The sequence below is a fragment of the Petaurus breviceps genome, unplaced genomic scaffold (genome assembly GCF_028583685.1).
Source record: "Petaurus breviceps papuanus isolate PSGF00001 unplaced genomic scaffold, PetGlider_PUasm1.0 91133, whole genome shotgun sequence".
Taxonomy (NCBI): domain Eukaryota; kingdom Metazoa; phylum Chordata; class Mammalia; order Diprotodontia; family Petauridae; genus Petaurus; species Petaurus breviceps.
Genome location: NW_027187419.1, coordinates 84,736,739 through 84,762,017, shown reverse-complemented (window position 1 = coordinate 84,762,017; position 25,279 = coordinate 84,736,739). Strand labels below are relative to the sequence as shown.

The 25,279-nt window shown below is 36.4% G+C and overlaps 1 protein-coding gene across 3 annotated transcripts in view; it reads left to right on the top strand.

Moving 5' to 3' along the window:
- The window catches only part of WDSUB1 (WD repeat, sterile alpha motif and U-box domain containing 1), a 59,831-nt gene that overhangs the window by 21,058 nt on the left and 13,494 nt on the right, over positions 1–25,279 (top strand). For all 3 annotated transcript variants that reach the window (XM_069080856.1, XM_069080854.1, XM_069080855.1), the window contains 2 exons: positions 5,635–5,728; positions 7,382–7,415. In XM_069080856.1, the coding sequence (XP_068936957.1) occupies positions 5,635–5,728; positions 7,382–7,415 (128 nt within the window). The remainder of the gene's footprint in view (positions 1–5,634; positions 5,729–7,381; positions 7,416–25,279) is intronic.

The window sequence follows — 25,279 nt, the reverse complement described above, 5'->3', positions numbered from 1 at the left end:
TAATGGGCCTCTCCTTCCATAGCTTCTCCAACAATTATGATTTTCGTCATTCATCATCTCTGCTCTATTGGATATTAGATAAAACCTCAGTTGTTTTAATTTGCATTTCTCATATTGTTAATGATTTGGAACATTCTTTTATATGGTTGTTGATAGCTTGCATTTCTTTTGGAAACTTCCTGTTACTATACTTCATTATTATTCTTCTACTAAACCAAGTTTGCAACTTTGGAGTCATTCTCAACTCTACCTTCTCCCTCCATATTTAATTGATTTCTATTTCTTGTTGATTCTCACTCCAGGACACAGAATTATAGGATTATATACTTGTAAAACCCTCTCTATCACTAAGGCAATATTCACAGCACTAATGGAAACTATAAATATGCTGGCATAGTTCAGAATCACAAAATATGACAGATTCTCCATGTTTAAAACAGAAGCAAAACATTTATTTAGACACCAGAAAGCCAAATTGCAACACCAGAAAACCGAATCCATCATAGCAACAAAGAGCTTAATACACCTTATCACTGCAGGGAGCAACACCGTCCTAAAACCTTCCCACAAACATTCACAGTGCTAGCTATCTGCTTGCCTGCATCCTTTCTCTCCCTCTGCCCTAATAGCTCTGACTCCCAGCTTTCAGCTCTGCTCCACCCTTCCACCTCTACCCATTTCAGCAAACTTCGCCCACCACAGGCTCCATGTGATTACATTTGGCCTTTTAAGGGGTAGGGAAGATCTTCATATTACCATTACACCCCCTCATCTTACAGACAAGGGAACCGATACCTATAGAGATGAGATGACTTCCTCAAAGTCACACAATAAATGACAGAGCAAGGTCAGTGTAAGCAGAGAATAGAACATACCAGATACTCCAAAGAAAATAAACAATAAAGAGGAAAAGTAGAAAAATCATTATGATTGAAGTATCAGAATAAGCCTTTTGGTGTAGCTGTAGACTGCTGGAATGGTGAAGTAGCAACAGATTTCAATACTAAGCTTACTGAAGTTTATAAAGGGTAAAGAACAGAAAGACAAACAGTAGGAAACTCTGCAAATGGTGTCTTTGACTACAAGTAAAAGACCTACCAGTGTGGCTTTTTGCAAAGTCACTTAACCTCCATGGGCTTCATTTTCTTCATCTGTGGGATTTGGACCAGATGGCTTCTGACGTCTGTTCTAGCCCTAGATCTTTGAACCTATAAACAATATTCATAAATTTTAATGGAAAAGGGACTGTTCATCATGAATTGGTTTTATCCACATTGAGATTGATAGATATTTAATTTTGTATTTCATGGTTCAGATTCTTCTGGTCTTCGCATTGTAGTCAGCAAGTATTTATTAAGCGCCTACTATGTGCTAGGTGCCATACTAAGCACTGGGGATACAAAGGAAGGCAAAAGACCATCCTTGCTCTTGAGGAACTCATTCTAATGGGAGAGACGACATGGAGACAACTATGCATAAGCAAGATCTGTACAGAAAAACCTGAAGATGATCCACTGAGGAAAGTGTTAGTGTTAAAGAGGATCACAGCAGGCATCTTATATAAGGTTGGACTTTAGTGGAACTTGAAGGAAGTCAGTGAAGCCAGAAGACACAGATGAGGAGGGAAAGTACTCCAGGTATGAAAATGCCTGGAATCAGGAGCTGGATTGTCTTCAAGAAGTATATAAGTTGTGTATGGAAACTATAAAGGTAGGTGTTTTTGTAAGGCTTTCGATGCCAAATGAGAGATGTTAGGAATGTAGAAACAACAGGCCACAGACTGGTTATTGGAGGGGAAAGGGAGCAAAGTGTCAAGAATGACATCTAAGCTGCAAACCTGGCTGACTAGGAGTATGCTGGTACCCTCTACAGCAATAAGAAAGTTAGGAAGAGAGGAGGGTTTGAGAGGAAAGATAATGAATTCAGTTTTGAACATGATGAGTTTAAGATAAATATGGGTCATTCAGTTCACTATATCTAATAAGTGTTTGGAAATGTGAATCTATAGGTCAGAAGAGAGAGTTTAAGACTGGATAACTAGATCTGAGAATCATCATAGAGATGATAACGGCACTGTTGAGATCACCAAATTAAATAGTTTATAGGGAGAAGAAAAGAGGACTCAGGACAGATCATTGGGGGACACCCACGGTTGGTTAGTGGCATGACCTGGATGAAAATCCATCAAAGGGAATGGAGAAAGGAGTCAGATAAGATGTATACCAGGAGTGAACAGTGTCATGAAAACCTAGAGGAGAGAGTGTGTAGATGAAGACAGTGATCCACAGTGTCCAAAAGCTGCAGAGAAGTCAAGAGGGGTAAGGATTCAGAAAAAGCCATTATATCTGGCGATTAAGGAGCATTGTCACTTTGGGAAGAGCAGTCTGAATTGAATAATAAGGTTGAAAACCACATTATGGGGGCAGCTAGGTGGCACAGTAAATAGAGTGCTGGCCCTGGAGTCAGGAGGACCTGAGTTCTATCCGGCCTCAGACACTTAACAGAAAAAAAAAAAAACCTAGCCATGTGACCTTAGGCAAGTTACTTAACCCCAATTGCCCTCCAAAAAAAAAACCAAACCCAGAAAACCACATTGTAAGAATGAAGATGAGAGTGAAAGTAAAAGGGTTAGCAGCAATTGTAGATAACCCTTTTCAAGGTGGTTATTCACAGAATGGAAGAGAGATATGGGATGATACCTAATGGGGATAGATGTATCAAGTGAGTTTTTTGAAGATTGGAGAGACATTGGGCACATTTATAGACAGTGGGAAGCAGTCCATAAACAGAAATTGAAAGTGAGAGTTAAGAGGATAAAGAGATGATAAACTGGTGGAAAAGAAAGTCTCGAATGTGACCTGTACATATAGAGGAGTTTGCCTTGGCAAGAAGGACCATATCTTTGTGTGAGGCAGGTGAAGAAGGTAATGGCAGAAGGCATTTGAATGATGTGAGATGAAGAAGATAGAATAAGAGGGAACTTTCAACAAATGCCTCTAAGTTTTCCAGTGCAATAAAAGACAAGGTTCTTAGCTAAGAGTGTTGGAAAGATATGAGATGTGAGGAATTTGAGGAAAGAGGAAAAGTCTCTGTTGAGTGGAATAGTGAATTGATTACAGAGGTACACAGTGAGGGCCCAGTTGAGTTTATGTAGCATGATTTTTAAGTGGACCTATTTCAGCACAGTTATACAATTTTCCTCAGCTTTACGTAGTAATTCATGAGTAGGAATGAAGGCAGCCTAGCAATTCAAGGCTGAAACTTGGCAAGGAAAAGTAGAATAAGAAGGTAAGAGACTCAAGAATGGAGGACAAGGTAGAATTGAGTTGGTCCGCCAAAGTTATCAAGAAGGGAAACGGAGGAGAGTAAAGATAATGCAGGGGTAATGACCTGGGAAAGAACTGAGGGATGAAGTCATTGGAAGTAGAAGTGAGGATGAAGAGCATAGTTTTCCTCAGTTGGTAGCTGTTCACATTAAAGGTAGCTAACATATCAAACCAGTGTATGTTAAAATCAACATGGTAGTAAATAAATTCAGCTTTTATTCCCAATTGAAATTGATTGGCTTTTGAACAATTTTTATAGAATAAAGTGTCTTGGTTATTTTATGTATGAATATTTCAGTTTTCTTTAAAAATAGGAAATATTTGAAGTAAAATGTTAGGTTCTTTTTCCTGTTTTCCCTTTTCTTTAAAATTGTGTTGATGCCTTTTCATTTGTTTTTTTTTCAGCCCATTCATTTCTTGATATACCTTCCTCTGCCTCCTTTGAACATAGAAAAACAATTAGGATGCAGGAAAAATAGTTAAGTAAAAATAACTAACATGTTGGTCCTATTAATTTTGCAACATTACAAATATGTAGTCCCCTGCTTCTGATTTGAGAGTAGGAAAGTATTTTCATCATTTCTTTCTCAGGGCCAAACTTGACCATTACAGTCTCTTAGATGTTAGCACTCATTTTCTTATATTACTGTAGATATTCTGTATATTTTTCTATTTCATACAGCATAAGTTCATACTTATTTTTTTGCACAATTTCCCATATTTCTCTGAATTCCTTATGGTCATCAATATTTAGTTATATTTATTACATTCATATACCTAATTTGTTCAGCCATTTTTCTTTTCTTTTAAAAAAATATTTTATTTAAAAATTTCAGTTTTATTTAATTTTATATTTGCATTCTCTTCCTCTCAATCCATACCTTCTCCCACCCTGAAACACCTACGAGAAAGCAAGAAAAAACAAAATTTATTACACATATGTATAATCAAGCAAAACAAATTCCTTCATCATTTCTTACAGCACAAACATTCCGTAACATTCATATACCATAACTACTTGTTCATCCATTACCCAGTTGATGAGCATCCTTTCAGGTTCCAGTTCTTCCACACTACAGAAAGAGCTGCTTGTAAATATGTTTGTATATATGGGCCCTTTTCCTCTTTCTTTGATCTCTTGGTGTGGAGGATTTGGGAGAGTGATACAGCTAATAGTGGTTATCACTGGATATTAGTAGTTTGGTCACAGTTTTGTGCATAGTTCCAAATTGCTTTTAAGAATCACCTACTTTAGGGGGTGGCTAGGTGGTGCAGTAAATAAAGCACCAGCCATGGAGTCAGGAGGATCTGAGTTCAAATTCGGTCTCAGACACTTAACACAAAACTAGCTGTGTGACCTTGGGCAAGTCACTTAACCCCAGTTGCCTTGCCTTCCCCCTCCAAAAAGCAAAATAAAAAAAAAAAATCACCTACTTTGGGGCAGGTAGGTGGCGCAGTGAATAGAGCACCGGCCCTGAACTCAGGAGGACCTGAGTTAAAATTTGGCCTCAGACACTTGACACTTAACTAGCTGTGTGACTTTGGGCAAGTCACTTAACCCCCATTGCCTTGCCTCATCTCAAAAAAAAAAAAAAGAATCACCTATTTCTCTTCATTGAGCAACCAGTTTGTTTCCTGGTTTTTATATATGCAAATTATACCAATTTGTAAAACAATCATGGAAGGGTTGTAATCTGCTTTGGTAAAGAAAATACTCACTGACTAAATCAGAATCCCTTTAAAAGTGAAATAAAGAATGATTGTTAATGCCAATTTATGAATAGTTTAAAATATTTATTTCTACTCAAGATTATTTTGTGTTTGGGTCAGCTACAAACAAAACTTTATATTGCAAAGTGAAAATTATAACTTAGAAAAGAAAAAAAACATTTAGAAATAGTTTTTTTAAATACCAATTTATTTTTTCATATCATTTACAATCTATTTTATTATCTCCCTTAAAAATTTAAAGTACTTATTACCTAGAGAAAAAGTTTATTGAGATAAGATTAGGCAATGATCTGTTGGAAAAAAAAGCCAAACTTCTTTTATTGGTACCTAGTTTTATTTCAGGAAAGTTAGTAAAAATGTATATATTTTCCCTTGCTTTATAAGATTATACTTTAAAATATTCTTAGTTAGCATTATTTTTGGTATTTAAAAAAATGGATATACATATATATGTAGTTAAACAATGAAATTTGTGCCTAAAAATTTATCAGAATATTTTAAAGTTTTTTGTTCACATTGAATGACATTTAAAATTCTAAATACTATTTTACAATTTTTCTTACTATGTTAATTGCAGGTTTTGAATTGAAGTATAAATGTACACTGAGTGGACACTCTGCTCCAGTTCTGTCTTGTGCTTTTTCTTATGATGGTCAAATGTTAGTTTCAGGGTAAGCTATTTAATTTGGTATTTGTGATTTAATTATATTTTGAGTTAGTGAAGAGTGGCAGTGAGCTCAGTTTTCAAGTTCAAAGGCTGTCCTCTTAGGAAATAACTTAACATAAAGAAATTATTACTTGTATGATGAAATAGGCTCACTTTTAAGATTTGTATGCTGTGAAATTAATGATCCTTGTTCTCTTACTGGTGTTCTTACTTACAGGTTTTTTTTTTTTTTTTGGCTTGGTTTGGTTTTCTTTAGATTGAAATGGTAGCCTCCCCATTGTGGTGCTGTAATTCCTCCTTGTCTATCTTTCCTATGATGTAAGATGAGGAAGTGATAATGCTCTCTGAAAAGTACTTCATTTTTTTTCACTGAAATGTGAGGAAGGTTCTCAGTTGAGTGAGGAGATGGCAGGGGGAAAAGCTACATTAGGTTTGAGGAGGGATGAAAAAAATTTGGAAAAGTTACTGTGGCAACTGGGATACTGAATCAATTAAAGAGGTATAAAAGGAATACTTTCAGGGGAGAAGGCCCAGTTGAGAGTAATATGACATAAATTTGTAGTGGATCCATTTAGTAAGATTTCATGATTGCCCCACATAGCTGCAAATCTGCACCACATATAGTTTGCTCCTTCACAATTTAACAAGTTATTGCCAAAGGTGTCTTGTTTTGTTTGTGTTTTCTACTGATTTACCTTCTCTTCAGTGAATTTTTTAATATCCTTCAATGATCTTTTCTTCCTTTAATTCTTTAAAAAATTTTAACTTAGACTTATTCCACTTCTACCCCTTTTGCCCCCTAAAAAACTTGAAAGAAAGAAAAACTCTCATATGAAGTATACATAATCTAATAAAACAAATCGCACTTTTCATGTCCATAAATACCTATCTCATTTGAGTTCATCGCCTCTCTTAGAAAATAGGTACCATTTTTTAGTGTTGGCCTTACGGAGCCATGATTGGTCATTACATTGATTAGAGTTCTTAGATCCCTCTTAGTAGTTTTTCTTTGTATTGTTGTTATTGTATAAATTGTTCTCTGGGTTCTCTCGATTTCATTCTGCATAGGTTCTTATAAGTCTTCTCATGTTTAACTGAAATTGTCCCTTTTGTCATTTCTTATGGCACAGGTATTCCATTACATTCAAATACCATAATTTGTTCAGCCATTTCAGCTACTACATTAAAGCAGTTAAAATAATATCATTTCTACAAGACATGTTGGTCGCAGTCTTTGTTTTAGATAATTTGTTTTACCTGCTATGAACCTGTAGTAGGGATGTTATGAATTTTGATAGGCTTCTTTCAAGAGAAAAACATTTTTTGCCTGTTCTAATTATAATTACTTATTGCAAATTGCAGCTAACACATATTAATCGTTTAATAAGATGATTTTCCATTTTGTAGAGGAATTTTACGTTTGAAAAGTTGGTATATATAAACCTTCATACCATTAGAAGGATTTGCTGTTATACTCTATATTCTGTGTTATGTATTGTTATATTACTTATGTATGTTTTTCCATTTCAAAGATATGTATTTGTTTAAACTTCTCCTTATTAAATTTGTAATATTTTAAATACAATTTAGATAAATTTAAAATTTTCTCTATTTTTAAAAATATTCATACACATTTTTCTTCTCTCTTTTTTTAAAGATCTGTGGACAAATCTGTGATAGTATATGAACCTGTAAGTATTTGAGTGTTTAGTACTGGTATATGTGGATGGGTTAAAAAAGAAATGCTAAGGTACTATCCTTTAAACTTAGATTGTCTAAAAGATAAATGAGATAATAAATTTATTCAGTCTTTTTCTTGCTTTAGTGTGTGTTCTCAAATGCTTTAACTACTGCTTCAAACTTTAAAAGACCTGTGACTTCACTGATTTGAGTATTTCTTTTATAGGCATGATCAAAGCCTTTCTAGAACTTAGTAGACCATCTTTATGAGTTGCTGTGAACCTGATAAAACAACAGTTTAACACTTAGTGGTCAAATTTCTGGTGATAGGATTCTTTGAACTTCACTAATCTAGTATAACTGCCAAATGTTTTCCTAAATCACACATCTGACCACGTCCCAACCTTACTCAGTAAACTCTAGAGCCTTTCTCCTATATAGGATCAAATATAAATTCCTTTGCTCAGCATTTAAGCATTTTAAATTAGTCCTCATAAGTTTAACCAGTGTTAATTGCTACAAGAAGACTGAAAGAGCCCAGAAAACACCCTAGTCAGCAAATGTCTAGCTTGCTTGCCAGGGAGAGGTGGTTGCCAAAGGCAACACCAGGTTAGAATGTAAAGTCATTTATAAAACCTCATGAAGAAGGATTATAGATGATTATGAGCAATATAGTCTCATAAAGCAGAGAGAAGCAGAAAACGGTAAAACCTAAAGAAAGAAAAGCTCATCTAAAAAAAGCTCATCAACATATCTAATTAAGTAAAGTCATCCAAAGGGAATTCAGAGTTTAAAAAAAAAAGACCTATAAACAGGAAAAAAAATGAAAAAGATTTTTAACAACTTGTTTTCTCTGTGAAGGCATGTGGCACCACCATACTTGGACTCTAATCTCACTGTCCCAGAAATACTTATTGAGAATGTAGACATGGCACTAAAATAAACAAAGGTTGGGGGCGGGGGGAGCAACAGTTTTGGATGAAGTATGTATAGAAGTCACTAGATGTGATATAGTTGTGAGGGCATGAAGGGGCTGGTAAGCTACATCTCTTTTTTTTTTTTTTTTTTTTTTGCCTTTTGGAGGGCATTTGGGGTTAAATAACTTGCCCAAGGTTACACAGCTAGTTTTTTTGTGTAATATATATATATATATATATATATATTTTTTTTTTTAAACATTTGACTTTAAAACTTTGAATTCCAGATTTATTCCCTTCCTTCCTTGTCACCCACCCTTACTGGGAAGATAAGCATTTCGGTATAGGTTGTACATGTGTGGCTAATGCAAAGCAATAACATAGTAAATATATTGTAAAAGACTGATGATATTTCCCTCCCTCCTATCCCACCTCCCACTTGTTCTATTCTCTACTTTGATCCTGTCCCTTTTCAAAAGTGGGTGCTTCCAACTTCCCTTCCCCCTCAGCCTGCCCTCTCTTCCATCATCCCCCCTCTCATCCCCTTCCCCCCTACTCTCCTGGAAGGTGAGATACCCTATTTAGTGTGTATTTCATTCCCTCCTCAAGCCAAATTCAATGGGAATAAGATTGACCCATTCCCTTTTGCCTTCCAATTCTTCCCCTCCATTGTAACCATTTTCCCTTGCCTCTTCTATATGAGATAGTTTACCCCATTGTGTTTCTCCCCATCTCCTCTCATTATATTCCTCTCTCACCTCTTAATTTCACCTTTTAAGTATCATCCCTTCCTGTTAAATTGGTCCTGTGCCTTCTATCTATGTATACCTGTAAACATATATATATACACATTCATATATGTATTCATATGCCCATATACCCTCATATATAGACATATATATATTTCTATTCCCTTCAACTACTGAGAAAAGTTTCATCAGTTACAATTATTGTTTTTCCATGTAGGAATGTTAATAGTTCAACTTTGAAAAGTTCCTTATGATTTATTTTCCCTGTTTACCTTCTCATGCTTCTCTTGCATCTTGTGTCTGAATGTCAAATTTTCTATTCAACTCTGGTTTTTTCAGCAAGAATGCTTGAAAATCCCCTATTCCACTGAATGACCACATTTTCCCCTGAAACATGATACTCAGTTTTGCTAGGTAGGTGACTCTTGGTTTTAATCCCAGCTCCTTTTACCTCAGGAGTATCATATTCCAAGCCCTTCGATCCTTCAGTGTAGAAGCTGCCAGATCCTGGGTTATCCTGATTGTGTTTCCACAATATTCAAATTGTTTCTTCCTGGCTGCTTGTAATATTCTCTCCTCAATCTGGGAATTCCAGAACCTGGCTATAATATTCCTAGCAGTTTTCTTTTTGGGATCTTTTTCAGCAGGTGATCAGTGGATTCTTTCAACCTCTATTTTGCCCTCTGGTTCTAAAACATCAGGGCAGTTTTCTTTAAGAACTTCCTGGAGGATGATTTCCAAGATTCTTACTTTGATCATGGCTTTCAGGTAGTCCAATAATTTTTAAATTCTCTCTCCTGGATCTGTTTTCCAGGTCAGTGGTTTTTCCCATGAGATATTTCACATTGCCTTCTATTCTTTCATTTGTTTGGCTCTGTTTAACAGCATCTTGATTTCTCATAAAGTCATTAGCTTCCATTTGCTCCAGTCTAATTCTGAAGCAATGATTCTCCTCATTGAGCTTTTGAGATTCTTTTTCCATCTGGCAAATTCGACTTTTTAAGGCATTCTTCTCCTCATTGCCTTTTTGAGCCTCTTTTGCCATTTGAGTTAGTGTATTTATTAAGGTAGTATTTTCCTCAGTCAGGCTGTTGACTCTCATTTCATAATTTTCTTGCATTGTTCTCATTTCTCTTCCCAATTTTTCCTCCACTTCTCTTATCTGCTTCTTAAGGTCCTCTGTGGCCTGTAACCAGCTCGTATTTTCCTTTGAAGCTTTTGGTGCAGGAGTTTTGACTTCACTGTCTTCCTCGTGTTCCATGCTTTGCTCCTTTTTGTCCCCAAAATAGGAGTCTAATGTTGGAATCTTCTGTCTGCTTTGTTTCCTTTGCCTGGTCATTTCACCCCTCAGTCACTTGAGCCCTGGGCTTTTTGCCACAGTAGGACTCTGCCACCAGACAGGGGAGCTTTCGTCCCAAACGCTGGGGTTTTCTCAGCTGCCGGATGATATTAGATAGGTGCCCTCTCTGAGGTCTTCACATGCTCTAGCAACCTGGACACACACCCCAGGACCTCCACCCTAGACTGCAATCCAGATCCAAGAAGGTTAAAGCAAGAGCGATTACCCCTCAGACTGGTGCTTGGTACCCCTACACTCTGCAGGCCAGGAGCTGAAGCTGCCACGTGGCACTGGCTGGCTGTGCCTGCATCTCAGTGGCTTCTCACCCAGAGGGGGCAAAAGCCAAGCCACTCCCACTTACTGGGTCCCAAAGTCCCAGACTGCACTGACCTCTCACTTTGTCCTTCCTATCTATGTGTTGATAATTCTCGAGACAGCCACAGCTGCTGCTGATCTGGAGTCCCTCCAGCAGGCAGCTGCCCTGGGACTAAAGCCTTGGGGTGAGGCTGGGCTGGGCTCCCAGAGCACTGGGCTGGCTGATTCCTGCTGGCTTGCCAGGCTGTCCTCAGCAGGAGGTTAGCTTCTCTGTGTCATTTGGTGGGTTCTGCAGCTCCAAAGTTTGTTCAGAGTCTCCTTTTACATGAATTGGGGAAGGTGGAAGCCGGAGCCATGCAGAGGTCCTGCTTCTACTCCTGGTTATTGATTATTTATTGCAGAGAAACTTTTACTTTGGTAGACCAAATTGCTGCCTTATGTATAACAAGTTACATGCCTTCCTTACCTTCACCTGTTAGACCCCTGTTTCCTTCCTGGCTTAGTTCAACTGCTTCCTTTTGTATTAAAGCCTTTCCTAATCCTTCTAGTTGCTTATGCGTTACCGTGAAAATTATCTTTTATATGTTCTGTGTAAATCTAAAGAACAATACTAGGAATAATTATAATAATAATGTATAAGGTGTTTCCCCTCCATGAATTGTAAGGTCCTCCATGGTAGAGACATTTTCACTTTTGTCTTTGTATTCCACATTTTCACAGTGCCTGACATTTAGCTGATGCTCAAATGCCTTTTGATTTATTGCACAGCCTGTTGCTAGACTTATACTCAAAGCCTTTTTTTTTTCAATATGGCACATCCTGACAGAGTTTACATTCCACTGGCATAGCCTTTGAGAATCTCTATACTAGTATAAAACAGTTCATCACAGAACTCTTGTCTTTGTTGTTGTTGAGTTGTTTCAGTCATATCTGATTCTCCATGACCCCATTTGGCAAAGATACTGGAATGGTTTGCTATTTCCTTTTACTGTTCATTTTGCAGATGAGGAATTGAGACAGAGTTAAATGACTTGCCTAGGGTCACACACCTATAATAAGCGTGTCTGAGGCCAGATTTGAGCTCAGGTCCTCCTGTGTCTAGGGCTAGTACTCTGCCCCTTGTCTTTAAATGTAAACATAATTGTTTGGGGTCATTCTCTTAAATAATAAATAATTTTTTAATTAGGCAAGACAGTCTAATGTAGGGAAAACAACACTGGATTATATAATTCATAAGACCTGGGGTGACATAACAGTTTTGTTCCTTAAAAACTGTGACTTTGGGAAATAACTCTACCTTTCAGGGTCTCAGATTATTGATCTGTAAAATGGGACATAAGTGGACTACATGTTCCTTAAGATCTTTTCTAACTCTAAATCTATGATAAAGACCTCAAAGTACCATAGTAAAATATAGGTTTAAGTAGTGACAATCCAAGGAGTAACTTAAAACATTTTATAGCATTAAGGTACAGGTAATATAAGCCATAGATAGTGATAAAGAGATTATATACCTTCAAGTAATAGAAATCATTTTGTTTCACATAACAGTGTGAAATTGCCTTTATTAATATGCTTTGTGTTACATATAATTGCTGAATTATAAAACTAACACTCAGATATAGTAAGAATATAAAACCATGCCAAGTCTTAATTTTCTTTGGGAATTAGGATCATATGACTAACTGAAACTCATGAATGAGTGCCTTCATTCCCTATTGGCTAATGACAGGCAGGATTGGATTGGGAAAATAAGGCTAGTGTGTGGAAGGATTTTAAGTGCTGGGCTTGATTCAGTATGCCAAAAGGAGAATTTTGTGCACCTTGAAGCAAAGGACTAACTTTGTGAAAATAGTGCTGTAGGAAAATAAATGTAGAGATCATAGAATCATAGATTTAAGGAGAAAGGTCCCTGAAACGTTGCTAAGTCCAACCCTATCATTTTTTAAGGAACTCATTCAGGGTCATCATCCAGCAAGTGGGATTTGCATTCAGATTTCCTGACTCTGAGTCCTGTGCATTATCCACTCTATCAAGGTGTCCCTACAACTCTACATTTTTCTACCTTCATCATTAGTATTTTTGCACATTGAGATTCATTCATTCAGGAAATATTTATAGAGGATATTATGTGTAAGCTACTGTGCAGCACAGTAGCTGATAAAAATGAATGAGAGAGAGCACCTGGCCATCAAATAATGGTGGTAGAGATTTTGTTCTCCAAGGAGCAAAGGATTGAAATCAACTTTAAGTTATCTTTGGTGACAGAGAAAATGGATCTTTTGAACATGACTGGTCTTAGATGTCTAGTATGTGGTTTGAATTAGAATAAAAAAGTACTAAAGTGGGCTTAGAGCTTTATGGAGGTACTAATGAATTTGAGAACATCCCAAAAATGATTGGAGAAATTGCAATGCAAACTCCCTCACATTATCACTTTTATTTTTTTAAACCATGCAGTGTCCTCACCTTTCTTTTTTCCGTCCTTCAGATTTCCAACAATTAAACTGCCCTTTTTCTATCAAAGTAAACTTGAATACCTTTTCCCTTGTTCCTATTTCTTCTTGCTTTTTCATTGACCACAAGCCAAGCTCCTTTTTGTCATACTTTATTTAACTGGTGCTTTCTACTACTGACTTTTTCTCTCATTTATAGATTGACTATGTTGCATATGTCCCAAGATAATTTCTAAAAAAACGAAAAACCTCCCTTTGTCCTGGGTTTCTCCCTCAAGCAATTCTATTTTCTCTCTTCCATCCTTTACTGCAAAATTTCAAAAAAGATACATATTGTACAGTCCACATCCACTCTTCATTCCTAACTTGATTGATGCATAACTTCTCTTTATCTGTTTTACCTCACTGCTACTGTGTTGAAACTTATATCCAAAGCTGTTAATAAGTCTAGTGGTCTTTTTTCAGACACCATCATCCTTGTTCTTTATTTAGAATTTTACACTATTAATAATGCTTTCCTTGATAACATTCTGATTTTCCTTGTTTTTTATAATATTGTATACTTATGATTTTCGACTTTTCTCTGTCCTCCTTATTGACTCCTTATCCCAACTCTTATATGTGGGTGTTCTGCTGGAATTGTCCTTGTCTGTTTTCTTAACTCTATTTTATTCATTGATATACTGGAGCTCATTCATTTCTATAGCTTTGATTACAAATCTTTTTAGGTGACTACCAGATTGACCTCATTCCCCAGTTTCAGTTCTGCCTTACCAGTCGCTTACTAAAATATCTTCACCTGGCCACCAGTATCTCAGATTCAGCATGACAAAAATTCAGCCCTTCTCTCAGAAACCTGCCTTTTTTCCTAAACCTATTTCTTCTGATGTCACCGTATTTCAGTCACTCTGCTCAAAACCTTAGAGTTAATCTTAACTCTTCCCTTTTTCTCATTTCTAACATCTAGTCAGTTGGTAAGTTCTATAAGTTCTGCCCCTATAATATATTTATAATCCTTTCTCTCTTTCCATTTCGACTGCATATTCCTTCCAGGTGCTTATCGCCTATCTTCTAGACCAGTGATGTCAAACCCAAATAGAAACAACAGCCACTAAACTGGATATAACAGTCCCTGTAGGTGCATGTTGACTTAGAAAACCTCATATTAACATGTTTTAATCATATTTTTATTAATTTTGTTAAATATTTTCCAATTATATTTAAATCTGTTTTGGGCCATGTGGGACTGTTTTGTGCCATTTATTTGATACTTGTATTAGTTGTAATTATAATAACAACAATAATAATAACTTAAACTTATATAGCATTTTTAAAAATTTTATTTATTTTTAGTTTTGACATTTGCTTTTATAAAATTTTGGGTTCTAAATTTTTTCCCCCTCACACTACTTCTCCCTCCCCCAGATGGCATGCAATCTGATATTGGCTATACATATATGAACATATTAAACATATTTCCACATTAGTCATATTGTGAAAGAAGAATCAGGCCAAGAGGGAAAAACCATCAGAAAGAAAAAACAAAGAACAAAAAAAAAGAGAAAATAGTATGCTTCAATATGCATTCAGACTCCATAGTTCTTTCTCTGGATGTAGAAGCATTTTCCATCATGAGTCTCTTGGAATTGTCTTAGGTCATTGAATTTCTCAGAAGAGCCAAGTCTAACAAAGTCAGTCATCTCACAGTTTTGCTGTTACTGTGTACAATGTTCTCTTGGTTCTGCGCATTTCACTCAGCATTAGTTCATATAAGTCTTTCCAGGTTTGTCTGAAATCTGCCTACTTATCATTTCTTATAGCACAATAGTGTTCCATTGCAATCATATGTCACAACTTGTTCAACCTTTCCACAATTGATGGCATCCCTTCAAATTCCAAATTTTTCTACCACAAAAAGAGCTGCTATAAATATTTTTGTACATGTGGGTCTTTTCCATTTTTTATGATCTCTTTGGGATATAGACCTAGATGTGGTATTGTAGGGTCAAAGGGTATGCACAGTCTTATAGCCATTTGGATGTAGTTCCAAATTGTTCTCCCGAATGGATGGATCAGTTCACAACTCCAAAAATGCATTAGAGTTTTGCTTTTCCCACATCTTCTCCAACATTTATTATTTTCTTATTTTGTCATGTTAGCCATTCTGATAGGTGTAATGTAGTACCTCGGAGTTGTTTTAATTTGCATATCTCTATAATCAGTAGTGATATGGAACATTTTTCATAGGACTATAAATAGCTTTAATTTCTTCCTTTGAAAACTTCCAACTTATATCTTTTTACCATGTATCAATTGGTGAATATCTTGTATTCTTACAGATTTGATTCAGTTATCTATATATTTTAGAAATGAGGCCTTCAGGGGCAGAACCACTATGATGGAGTAAAAGCAAGAATTTGCTCGAGCTCATCCCCCAATCACCTCCAAATACCTGTAAAAAATGACTGAACAAATTTTAGAGCTATAGAACCCACAAAATGACAGAGTGAAATACATCTCCAACTGAAGACAACCTAGCAGACCGACAGTAAAGGTCTATTGTACCAGGTTGAAAGCAGAATGCAGTCCCATGAGGGCTGTGTCCCCGGGCCAGGGCAGGCCTTGGGACTGAATCACTGGTAGCTGTGGTGGTTTCCAGACTTCTCAACCCACAAACACCAAAGACGTAGTAAAAGGTCAGTGGGGAAACACTGTTGGATCTGGGTAAGAGAAGAGCATGATCTGGCCCCAGCTCTGGGGTGGTAGAGGTGGCAGCAGCGGCTACAGCAGCAGCAGCTGTTTCCTGAGCTCCAGACCCACAGATGGTGGGTAGACCAAGTGGCTGATAAGAAAATTGCAGGGATCTCTTTGCTGGCACTGAGGCAGGATCCTCTTGCTTTGCCCTGTTTGAATGTGGGTTGCAGTCTTGGGGTGAGGAGAAGTGCTAGCATGGCAGAGCTTGTGGGCACTTAGGAGAGGGAATCCTCCTCACATTTCTGAGACAGAAAAGAGTGCCTGTGGTCACTCACAGACCAGAGAACAGACAGTAGGAGGAGTAAACACTTCTCTTTTGATCATATCACCTTAGAAGAACTGAAAATTCACAGGTACCTAGAAGTAGCTCTGACAACAGCTGCAAAAAACCCCTGAAATTTAGGATAGTACATTCTCCCATCTAGAAATAGACTCCTTCTTTGGAAAAGAGTTCAAAAATCAAGTAATTGGCTAGGCAAATGAGCAAACAGAAAAAATCAGACCATAGAATTTTTCTTTGGTGACAGAGAAGCTCAAAACATAGAACAGAAGACAACAAAGTCAAAACTCCTGCATCAAAAGCCTCCAAGAAAAATACAAATTGGTTGCAGGCCATGGAGGAGCTTAAGAAGGATTTTGGAAATCAAGTAAGAGAAGTAGAGGAAAAATTGGGACAAGAAATGAGAGTGATCAAAAAAATCATGAAAAATGAGGCAACAGCTTGCTAAATGAGACCCCCAAAAAAATATCGAAGAAAATAACACCTTAGAAAATAGACTATTCAAATGGCAAAAGAGGCTCAAAAGGCCAGTGAGAAGAATGCCCTAAAAAGCAAAATTGGCCAAATGGGAAAAAGAGGTCCAAAAGCTCACTGAAGAAAATAATTCCTTAAAAATTAGAATAGAGCAACTGGAAGTTAATGACTTTATGAGAAATCAAGATATAAGACAGATCCAAAAGAACAAAAAAAATGGAAGACCATGAAATATCTCTTTGGAAAAACCACTAACCTGGAAAACAGATCCAGGAGAGATAATTTAAAAATTACTGGGCTACCTGAAAGCCATGATCAAAAAAAGAACCTAGAAACAAAGCCAATGTAACCAAGATTAAGAGGGAGGTGGGAAATAATTTTTACAACCTATGTCTCTGGTAAAGGACTCATTTCTAAAATATACAGAGAATTGAGTCAAATCTATAAGAATACAAGTCATTCCCCAATTGATAAATGGTCAAAGAATATGAACAAGCAGTTTTCAGAGAGAGAAATTAAAGATATCTATAAGCACATGAAGAAATGCTCTAAATGACTATTGATTAGAGAAATGCAAATCAAAACAACTCTGAGGTACCACATCTCACCAGTCAGATTGGCTAAGATGACAAAACAGGAAAATGACAAATGCTGGAGAGGATGTGGGCAAATTGAACACTAATGTATTGCTGGTGGAGTTGTGAACTGATCCAGCCTTTCTGGAGAGCAATCTGGAATTATGCCCAAAGGGCTATAAATAATTTCATACCCTTTAACCCAGCAATACGACTTCTAGGGTTATATCCCAAAGAGATCATAGAAGTGGGAGATAGACGCATATGTACAAAAATATTTTTAGCAGCTCTTTTTGTGGTAGCAAAGAATTGGAGATTAAGGGGGTGCCCATCAATTGGGGAATGGCTGAACAAGTTGTGGTGTATGCATGTTATGGAATACTATTGTGCTATAAGAAATGAGGAGCAGATGGGCTTCGTATTTACCTGGAGAGGCTTATACAAACTGATGTTGAGTGAGAAGAGTAGAACCAGGAGAAAATCTGTACACAATTACAGACACAACGTATGTGTGATGATCAACTTTGATAGACTGGACTCTTCTCAGCAATGCAATGTTATAAAGTCAATCCCTGAAGACTCATGATGGAGAGAGATGTCTACATCCAGAGAAAGAACTAGAAAGAACTGAGTTTGTGTCCAGATTGAAGCAAAAAACCTGATCTTTTTCCTTTTCTTGTTTGGTTTTATTTCCTCTTTGCCATTTTTCATTCCATCTGATACAATCCGTCTTTATAACCTGACTAATGTCTAATGTGAAAGTATTTACAGATACTATACTTGACTGTATGCCGCCATGGTGGGGGAGGAGAAGGAAGGGGACAGAATGTGAAATTCAAGGAATTGTGGAATTGAATCTTGTAAACTAAAAGTAAACAAATTAATTTTTAAAAAATCTTAAAAAAAAAAGAACCTAGAAATCATCCTTCAAGGCATTTTCAAGGAAAATTGCCCTGGTATTTTAGAACCAGAGGATAAAATAGAAATTGAAAGAATTCACTGATCACCTCTTGAAAACTATCCCAAAAAGAAAACTGCTAGGAATATTATTGCCAAATTCCAGAATTCCCAGGTCAAGGAGAAAATATTACAAGCAGCCAGGAAGAAACAGTTTTGAGTATTGTGGAAACACAATCAGGATGACACAAGATCTAGCAGCTTCTACATTAAGGGATCAAAGGGCTTCGAATATGATATTCCAGATGTCAAAGGAGCTAGGATTAAAACCAAGAATCACCTACCCAGAAAAACTGAGTATAATGTTTCAGGAGAAAATATGGTCATTCAATGAAATAGAGAACTTTCAAGCATTCTTGATGAAAAGACCAGAACTAAACAGAAAATGTGACATTCAAATACAAGAAGCAAGAGAAGCGTGAGAAGGTAAACAGGGAAAAGAAATCATAAGGAACTTATTGAAATTGAACTGATTACATTCCTACATGGTAAAACAATAATTGTAACTCATGAGACTTTCCTCAGTATGAGGATAATTGAAGGAAATATATATGTGCATATATATTTACACATACATACACATATATATGTATATACATATATGTTTATATAAGAGGGTATATGTGCATATAAATTCATATGTGAGTATGTATATATGTGTACATGTATACATAGAGGGCACAGGATCAGTTGAGTAGGAAGGGATGATATCAAAAAATTAAATTAAGAGGTGAGACAGGAATATAATGAGAGGAGATAGGGAGAGATAGAATCGGTAACCTACCTCATATAAAAGAGGCAAGAAAATACTGTTACAGTGAAGGGAAGAACAGGAAGGCAAAAGGGAATGGGTCAACCTTATTCTCATTGAATTTGGATTAAGGAGGGAATAACATACACACAAAACTGGGTATCTTACCCTACAGGAAAATAGGGGGGAAGGGGATAAGAGGGGGAATGATAGAAAGGAGGGCAGGTTGGGGGGGAGGGTAGTTAGAAGTACACACTTTTGAAAAGGGACAGAGTCAAAGTAGAAAATAGAATAAGTAGGGGGCAGGATAGGATGGAGGGAAACATAATCGTTCTTTCAAAATATATCTAATATGGAAATGTTTTGCATAACTACACATGTATAACCTATATTGAATTGCTTCTCCTCCCAGTAGAGGTGGGTGATGAGGGAAGAAGAGAAAGAAACTGGAAATCAAAGTTTTAAAATCAAATGTTAAATATATGTGTGTGTGTGTGTGTATAATTTTTTTACATGCAACTGGGAAATAAGATACACAGGCACTAGTGTATAGAAATTCATCTTGCTATACTAGAAAGCCAGAGAGGTGATGGGGGAAGATATAAGAGAGTACAGATTGAGGGAAGGGGTATTCAGTAGGATCGCTATTTTGGGGTAGGGGAAAGACAGTGTGAAATATCTCATCGGGAAAACAACTGATCTGGAAAATAGATCCAGGAGAAATAATTTAAGAATTATTGGACTAACAAAGCCATGATGAAAAAAAAAGAGCTTAGATATCATCTTTCAAGAAATTATCAAAGAAAATTGCCCTGGTATGCTAGAACCAAAGGATAAAATAGAAATTGAAAGATGAACAGGGAAGAGAAATCATAAGGAACTTATTAAAGTTGAACTGTTTTCATTCCTACATGGAAAGACGATATTTGTAACTCATGAGACTTTTCTCAGTATTAGAATAGGTGAAGAGAGTATGTATACATGTATGCATGTGTGTATATATATGTATGTATGCTCATATATATTACAGGACACAGGGTGAGTTGAATATGAAGGGATGATATCTAAAAAAAATTAGGGGGTTAGAGAGCAATATATTGGGAGAAGAAGAAAGGGAGAGATAGAATGGGGGTAAATTACCTCATGTAAAAGAGGCAAGAGAAAGCAGGTACAGTGGAGGGAGAAAGCAGGGAGGTGAAAGGAAATGAGTCAACCTTACTCCCATTGGATTTGGCTCAAGGAGGGAATAACACACACACTCAATTGGGTGTCATACCCTACAGGAAAATATGGGGGATGGGGATAAGAAGGTAATGGCAAGCACAGTAGTATTTTGCTGCTTTTTTCAGCTATTCAAGTGCCTTTGAGCCTCACCTTTGATTGTATCGAGTGTTTGTTGGAAACAGCATACATTGTATTGCTCTTAGTAGTCCTAAGGGAGTTTGGAGACCTTCCCTGCCCTTAATAGGCCCAACGTCATCACACGGAGCCCATGATGGGAGGAACTTGCTGAAAGAATGGAACAGGAAGGAGCAGAGCAGAGAAAAGCTCAAGCACAAGCTAGGACCAAGCAGAACTGAGAGGATGAATGTTTGTAATTTTGGCACTCTGTTGTGTCTGTGTTGATGTTACTTTGTCAGAATGCTTCTGTCTGTTGAAAGAGGACTTTACTGCTGATACAGAAGCCCTGAAAGAGGATTTTACTGCTGTTTACAGAAGTCCAGAAAGAGGGCTTTACTTCTGTTTACAGAAGTTCTGGAACTTTATTGTTGATTTGTGTTTGATTTCTCAGGCAAAAGCTTTGTCTGTTGGTTTGTATTACTTTGTCAGATAGAAAGTGAACTGAGATGATCATGCTGGCAATGTGTGTAAATAGTGTTGTAGCTTTTTTAAACTTTGTCTTCCTAGAAGCAGTAACTCTTAAAGGCTTGGAGTAGAATAGTCCCCATGGGCTGAGATATAGAACTGGAGGAGAGAGCTGCCTGTGTGTGAATCCAGGCAAGTGTCAGATGAATCCAGGCATGAGCTGGGATCGATCAGCCCATGGAAGAGGAGCAGTGGGATTTGGAAGTTAGCCTGGAGTTAAGATGAAAGAGGACTTTTCTTGGGTACTCTGTGCTGACTGATGATATTGTAACTTAATGTGACCTAGGGATGGATGGAGTTTGTACTTTCTGCTATCCCTTAAGGATGTTGGCTTAAGAATGATTGGAAGCCAACCTCAAGTCAAGATGAAAGAATACCTTACTTGGGTACTCTATATGGACTGAGGAAATTCTAACTTACTGAATGATAAATTTTGTTTAAGACTATGTGGCCACTTTAGTAATAAGTTGTTATATTGTTGTGAATGTTGGGCTTTAGTTTCTTGAATGTTTTGCTTTAGTTTATGGCTGAATAGAGAGTTCACTACACTATGTGATTAGATCCTTAAAGTTATTCATAGCAACAGCCCTAAGGAGAGCTGTTTTTATTGACTTTATAGAGGGGGAGATGATAGAAGGGAGGGCAGATTGGGGAAGGGGATAGTCAGAGCACACAATTTTGAAAAGGGACAGGTCAAAGGAGAAAGTAGAATAAATGGGGGGTGGAATAGGATGGAGGGAAATATAGTTCATCTTTCACAATATGATGACTATGGAAATGTTTTGCATAACTACACATGTATAACCTATATTGAACTGCTTGTCTTCTCAATTTGGGGGGGGGGAGGTGTGAGGAGGGAAGAAGGGAGAGAATCTGGAACTCAAAGTTTTAAAAACAAATGTTAAAAAATTATTTTTACATGCAACTGGGAAATAAGATATATAGTCAATGGGATATTGAAATCCATGTTGCCCTACAAGAAAATGAGGGGTAAGGGGGGTAATGAAAAGAGAGGGCATATTGGGGAAAGAAGTAATCAGTATGCTTGCCATCTTTGGGTGTGGGGTAGAGGAGAGATGGGAAGAAAATTTGGAACTAAAAATCATATGAAAATGAATGTTGAAGACTAAAAATTAATAAATTCTGGGGATAAAAAATTTTTTAAAAAAGGAAATGAGGCCTTTATCATAGATACTGGCTGTAAAATTGTTTCCCTTCTTTCTGCTTTCCTTCTAATCTTGGTTGCATTGGCTTTGTGCAAAACCTTTTTAATTTAATGTTATCAAAATTATCTATTTTGCATTTCATAGTGTTCTTTATCTCTTGCTTGGTAATAAATTCTTCCCTTCTCCATAGCTCTGACAGGCAAACTATTCTTTGCTCTCCTAATTTGCTTATATTTTCACCCTTTATGTGTACCCATTTTGACCTTATCTTGGTATAAAGATGTTGGTCTGTGCCTAGTTTCTGCCATACTGTTGCTGTTTTCGCAGCAGTTTTTGTCAGTGAGTTATTATTCCAGAAGCTGGAGTCTTTGGGTTTATCAAACAGTAGATTACTGTAGTCATTGACTACTGTGTCTTGTGTGCCTAACCTATTCCACTGATCTACCCCTCTGTTTCTTAACCAGTACCATGTAGTTTTGATGATTACTGCTTTATAATACAGTTGTAGATCTGGTATGGTTAGGCAGCCTTCCTGTGCATTTCTTTTCATCAATTCCCTTAGTATTCTGGATCTTTTGTTCTTCCAGATGAATTTTGCTATTATTTTTTCTAGCTGTATAAAATAATTTTTTGGTAATTTGATTGATATGACACCAAATAAGTAAATTTATTTGTGTAGAATTGTCATTTTTATTTACATAAGCTCAGCCTACCCATGAGCAACTGATATTTTTCCAATTTAGATCTGACTTTATTTGTATAAAAAGTGTTTTGTAATTGTATTCATATAGTTTATGGGTTTGTCTTGGCAGGTATACTCCCAAAATATTTTATATTGTCTACAGTAACTTTAAATGGAATTTCTCTTTCTTTATCTTGCTGCTGAACTTTGTCAATAATATATAGAAATGCTTATGATTTATGTGAATTTATTTTATATCCTGCAACTTTGCTAAAGTTGTTAATTATTTCAAGTAATTTTTAGTTGATTTTCTAGGATTCTTTTAGTATACCATCATATCATCTGCAAATAGTGATAGTTTTGTTTCTTCATTACCTATTTTAATTCCTTTATTTTCTTTTCCTTCTTTTATCACTATAACTAACCTTTCTAGTTCAATATTGATTAACAGTGGTGATAATGGGCCTCATTGTTTCACCCCTGCCCTCCCTTCTATCATCTCCCCCTCTATAAAGTTAATCATGAGAAGCTCTCTTTAGGACTGCTGCTGTGAATAACTTTGAGGATCTAATCACATAACTAGTTTAGTGAACTCTCTGTTTATTCAACAATAAACTAAAACAAAACATTCAGGAAACTAAAGCACAGCATTCACAGCAATATAACATATCAATTTATTACTAAGGTGGTCACATAGTCTTAAACAAAATCCATTCATTCCTATGCTCTCTAGTGTTTTAAATAGAAATGGGTGTTGTATTTTATCAAGTTTTTTCTGCATCTATTGAGATAATCATATGTTTTCTTTTAATTTTGTTACTGATATGGGCAATTATGCTGATAGTTTTCCTAATATTGAACCAACCTGCATTACTGGTATAAATCCCACTTGGACATAGTGTATTATCCTCATGAGTTGCTGTAATCTCTTTGCTAATATTTTATTTAATATTTTTGTATCTATATTCATTAGGGTAATTGGTCTATAATTTTCTTTCTCTTTTTTAGTTCTTGATTTAGGTATCAGCACCATATTTGTATCATAAAAATAATTTGGTAGGACTCCTTTGCCTATTTTTCTATATAGTTTACATAGTATTGGAATCAATTGTTCTTTAAATGTTTGGTAGAATTCACTTGTAAATCCACCTACCTCTGGAGATTTTTTCTTAGGGAGTTCATTGATGCCTTATTCAATTTCTTTTTCTAAAAGGGGGTTATTTAAGTTTTAAGTATTTGCTTCCTCTTCTCTTAATCTGGGCAATTTATATTTTTGTAAATATTTATCCATTTCACTTAGATTGTTAAATTTATTAACATAGTGGGGTAAAATAGCTCCTAATTATTGTTTTAATTTCCTCTTCATTGGTTTCATTGAATTTCATTGAATTCACCCTGTTCTTTTTTGATACTGGTAATTTGGTTTTCTTTTTTTTCCCCATCAAATTAACCAAAGGTTTGTCTATTTTATTGTTTTTTTTTTCATAAAAGCAGCTTATACTTTTACTTATTAGTTCAATAGTTTTCTTAATTTCAATTATGATTTTCAATTTGATTTTCAAAATTTCTAATTTCCTATTTAATTGGGGATTTTTAATTTGTTCTTTTTCCAGCTTTTTTAGTTGCATGCCCAATTCATTGTTCTCTGCTTTTTCTGTTTTATTCACCTAAGCATTTAGAAATATAAAATTTCTCCTAAGAACTACTTTCACTGCATCTCATAAGCTTTATTATGTTGTCTCATTATTGTCATTCTCTTGGATGAAATTATGAATTGTTTCTATGATTTGTTGTTTGATCCCCTTATTTTATTTTATTTTTTGCTGCTTTTTGGCAGGGGGAAGGTAGGGCAATTGGGGTTAAGTGACTTGCCCAAGGTCACATGGCTAGTAGGTATTAAGTGTCTGAGGTCAGGTTTGAACTCAGGTATTCCTTACTCCAGGGCCGGTGCTCTATTCATTGCACCACCTAGCCTCCCCAGATCCACTTATTCTTTAAGATTAGATTATTTAGTTCCACTTATTCTTTAAGATTGGATTATTTAGTTTCCAATTATTTTTTTTTTAAAGCATTCGGGGTTAAGTAACTTGCTCAAGGTTACAGGCCAGTTATTTCTGGGTGTGGTGCTGAGTATCTGAGCCCGGATTTGATCCCCAGGTCATCCCGACACTGGAGCCGGTGCTCTTACTCGCTGAGCCACCTGGCCGCCCCTAAAGACTGGCTCAGTGGTCTTTTTTTTTTTGCTTTTTTTGGGAGGGCATTTGCGGTTAAGTGACTTGTCCAAGGTCACACAGCTAGTTTTTGTGTTAAATGTCTAAGGTCAGATTTGAACTCAGGTCCTCCTGACTCCAGGGTCGATGCACTATTCACTGTGCCACCTAGCTGCCCCCCCAATTAATTTTTAGTCAGTCTTAACATGGCCCTTTATTACATGTAATTTTTATTGCATTATAATTTGAAGAGGATTCATTTACTATTTCTACCTTTCTGCTTTGGAATGTGAGGGTTTTATGCTCTAGTACATGGTCAGTTTTTGTGTAGGTGCCATGTTCCACTGAAAAAAGGTATATGCCTTTCTGTCCCTATTCAGTTTT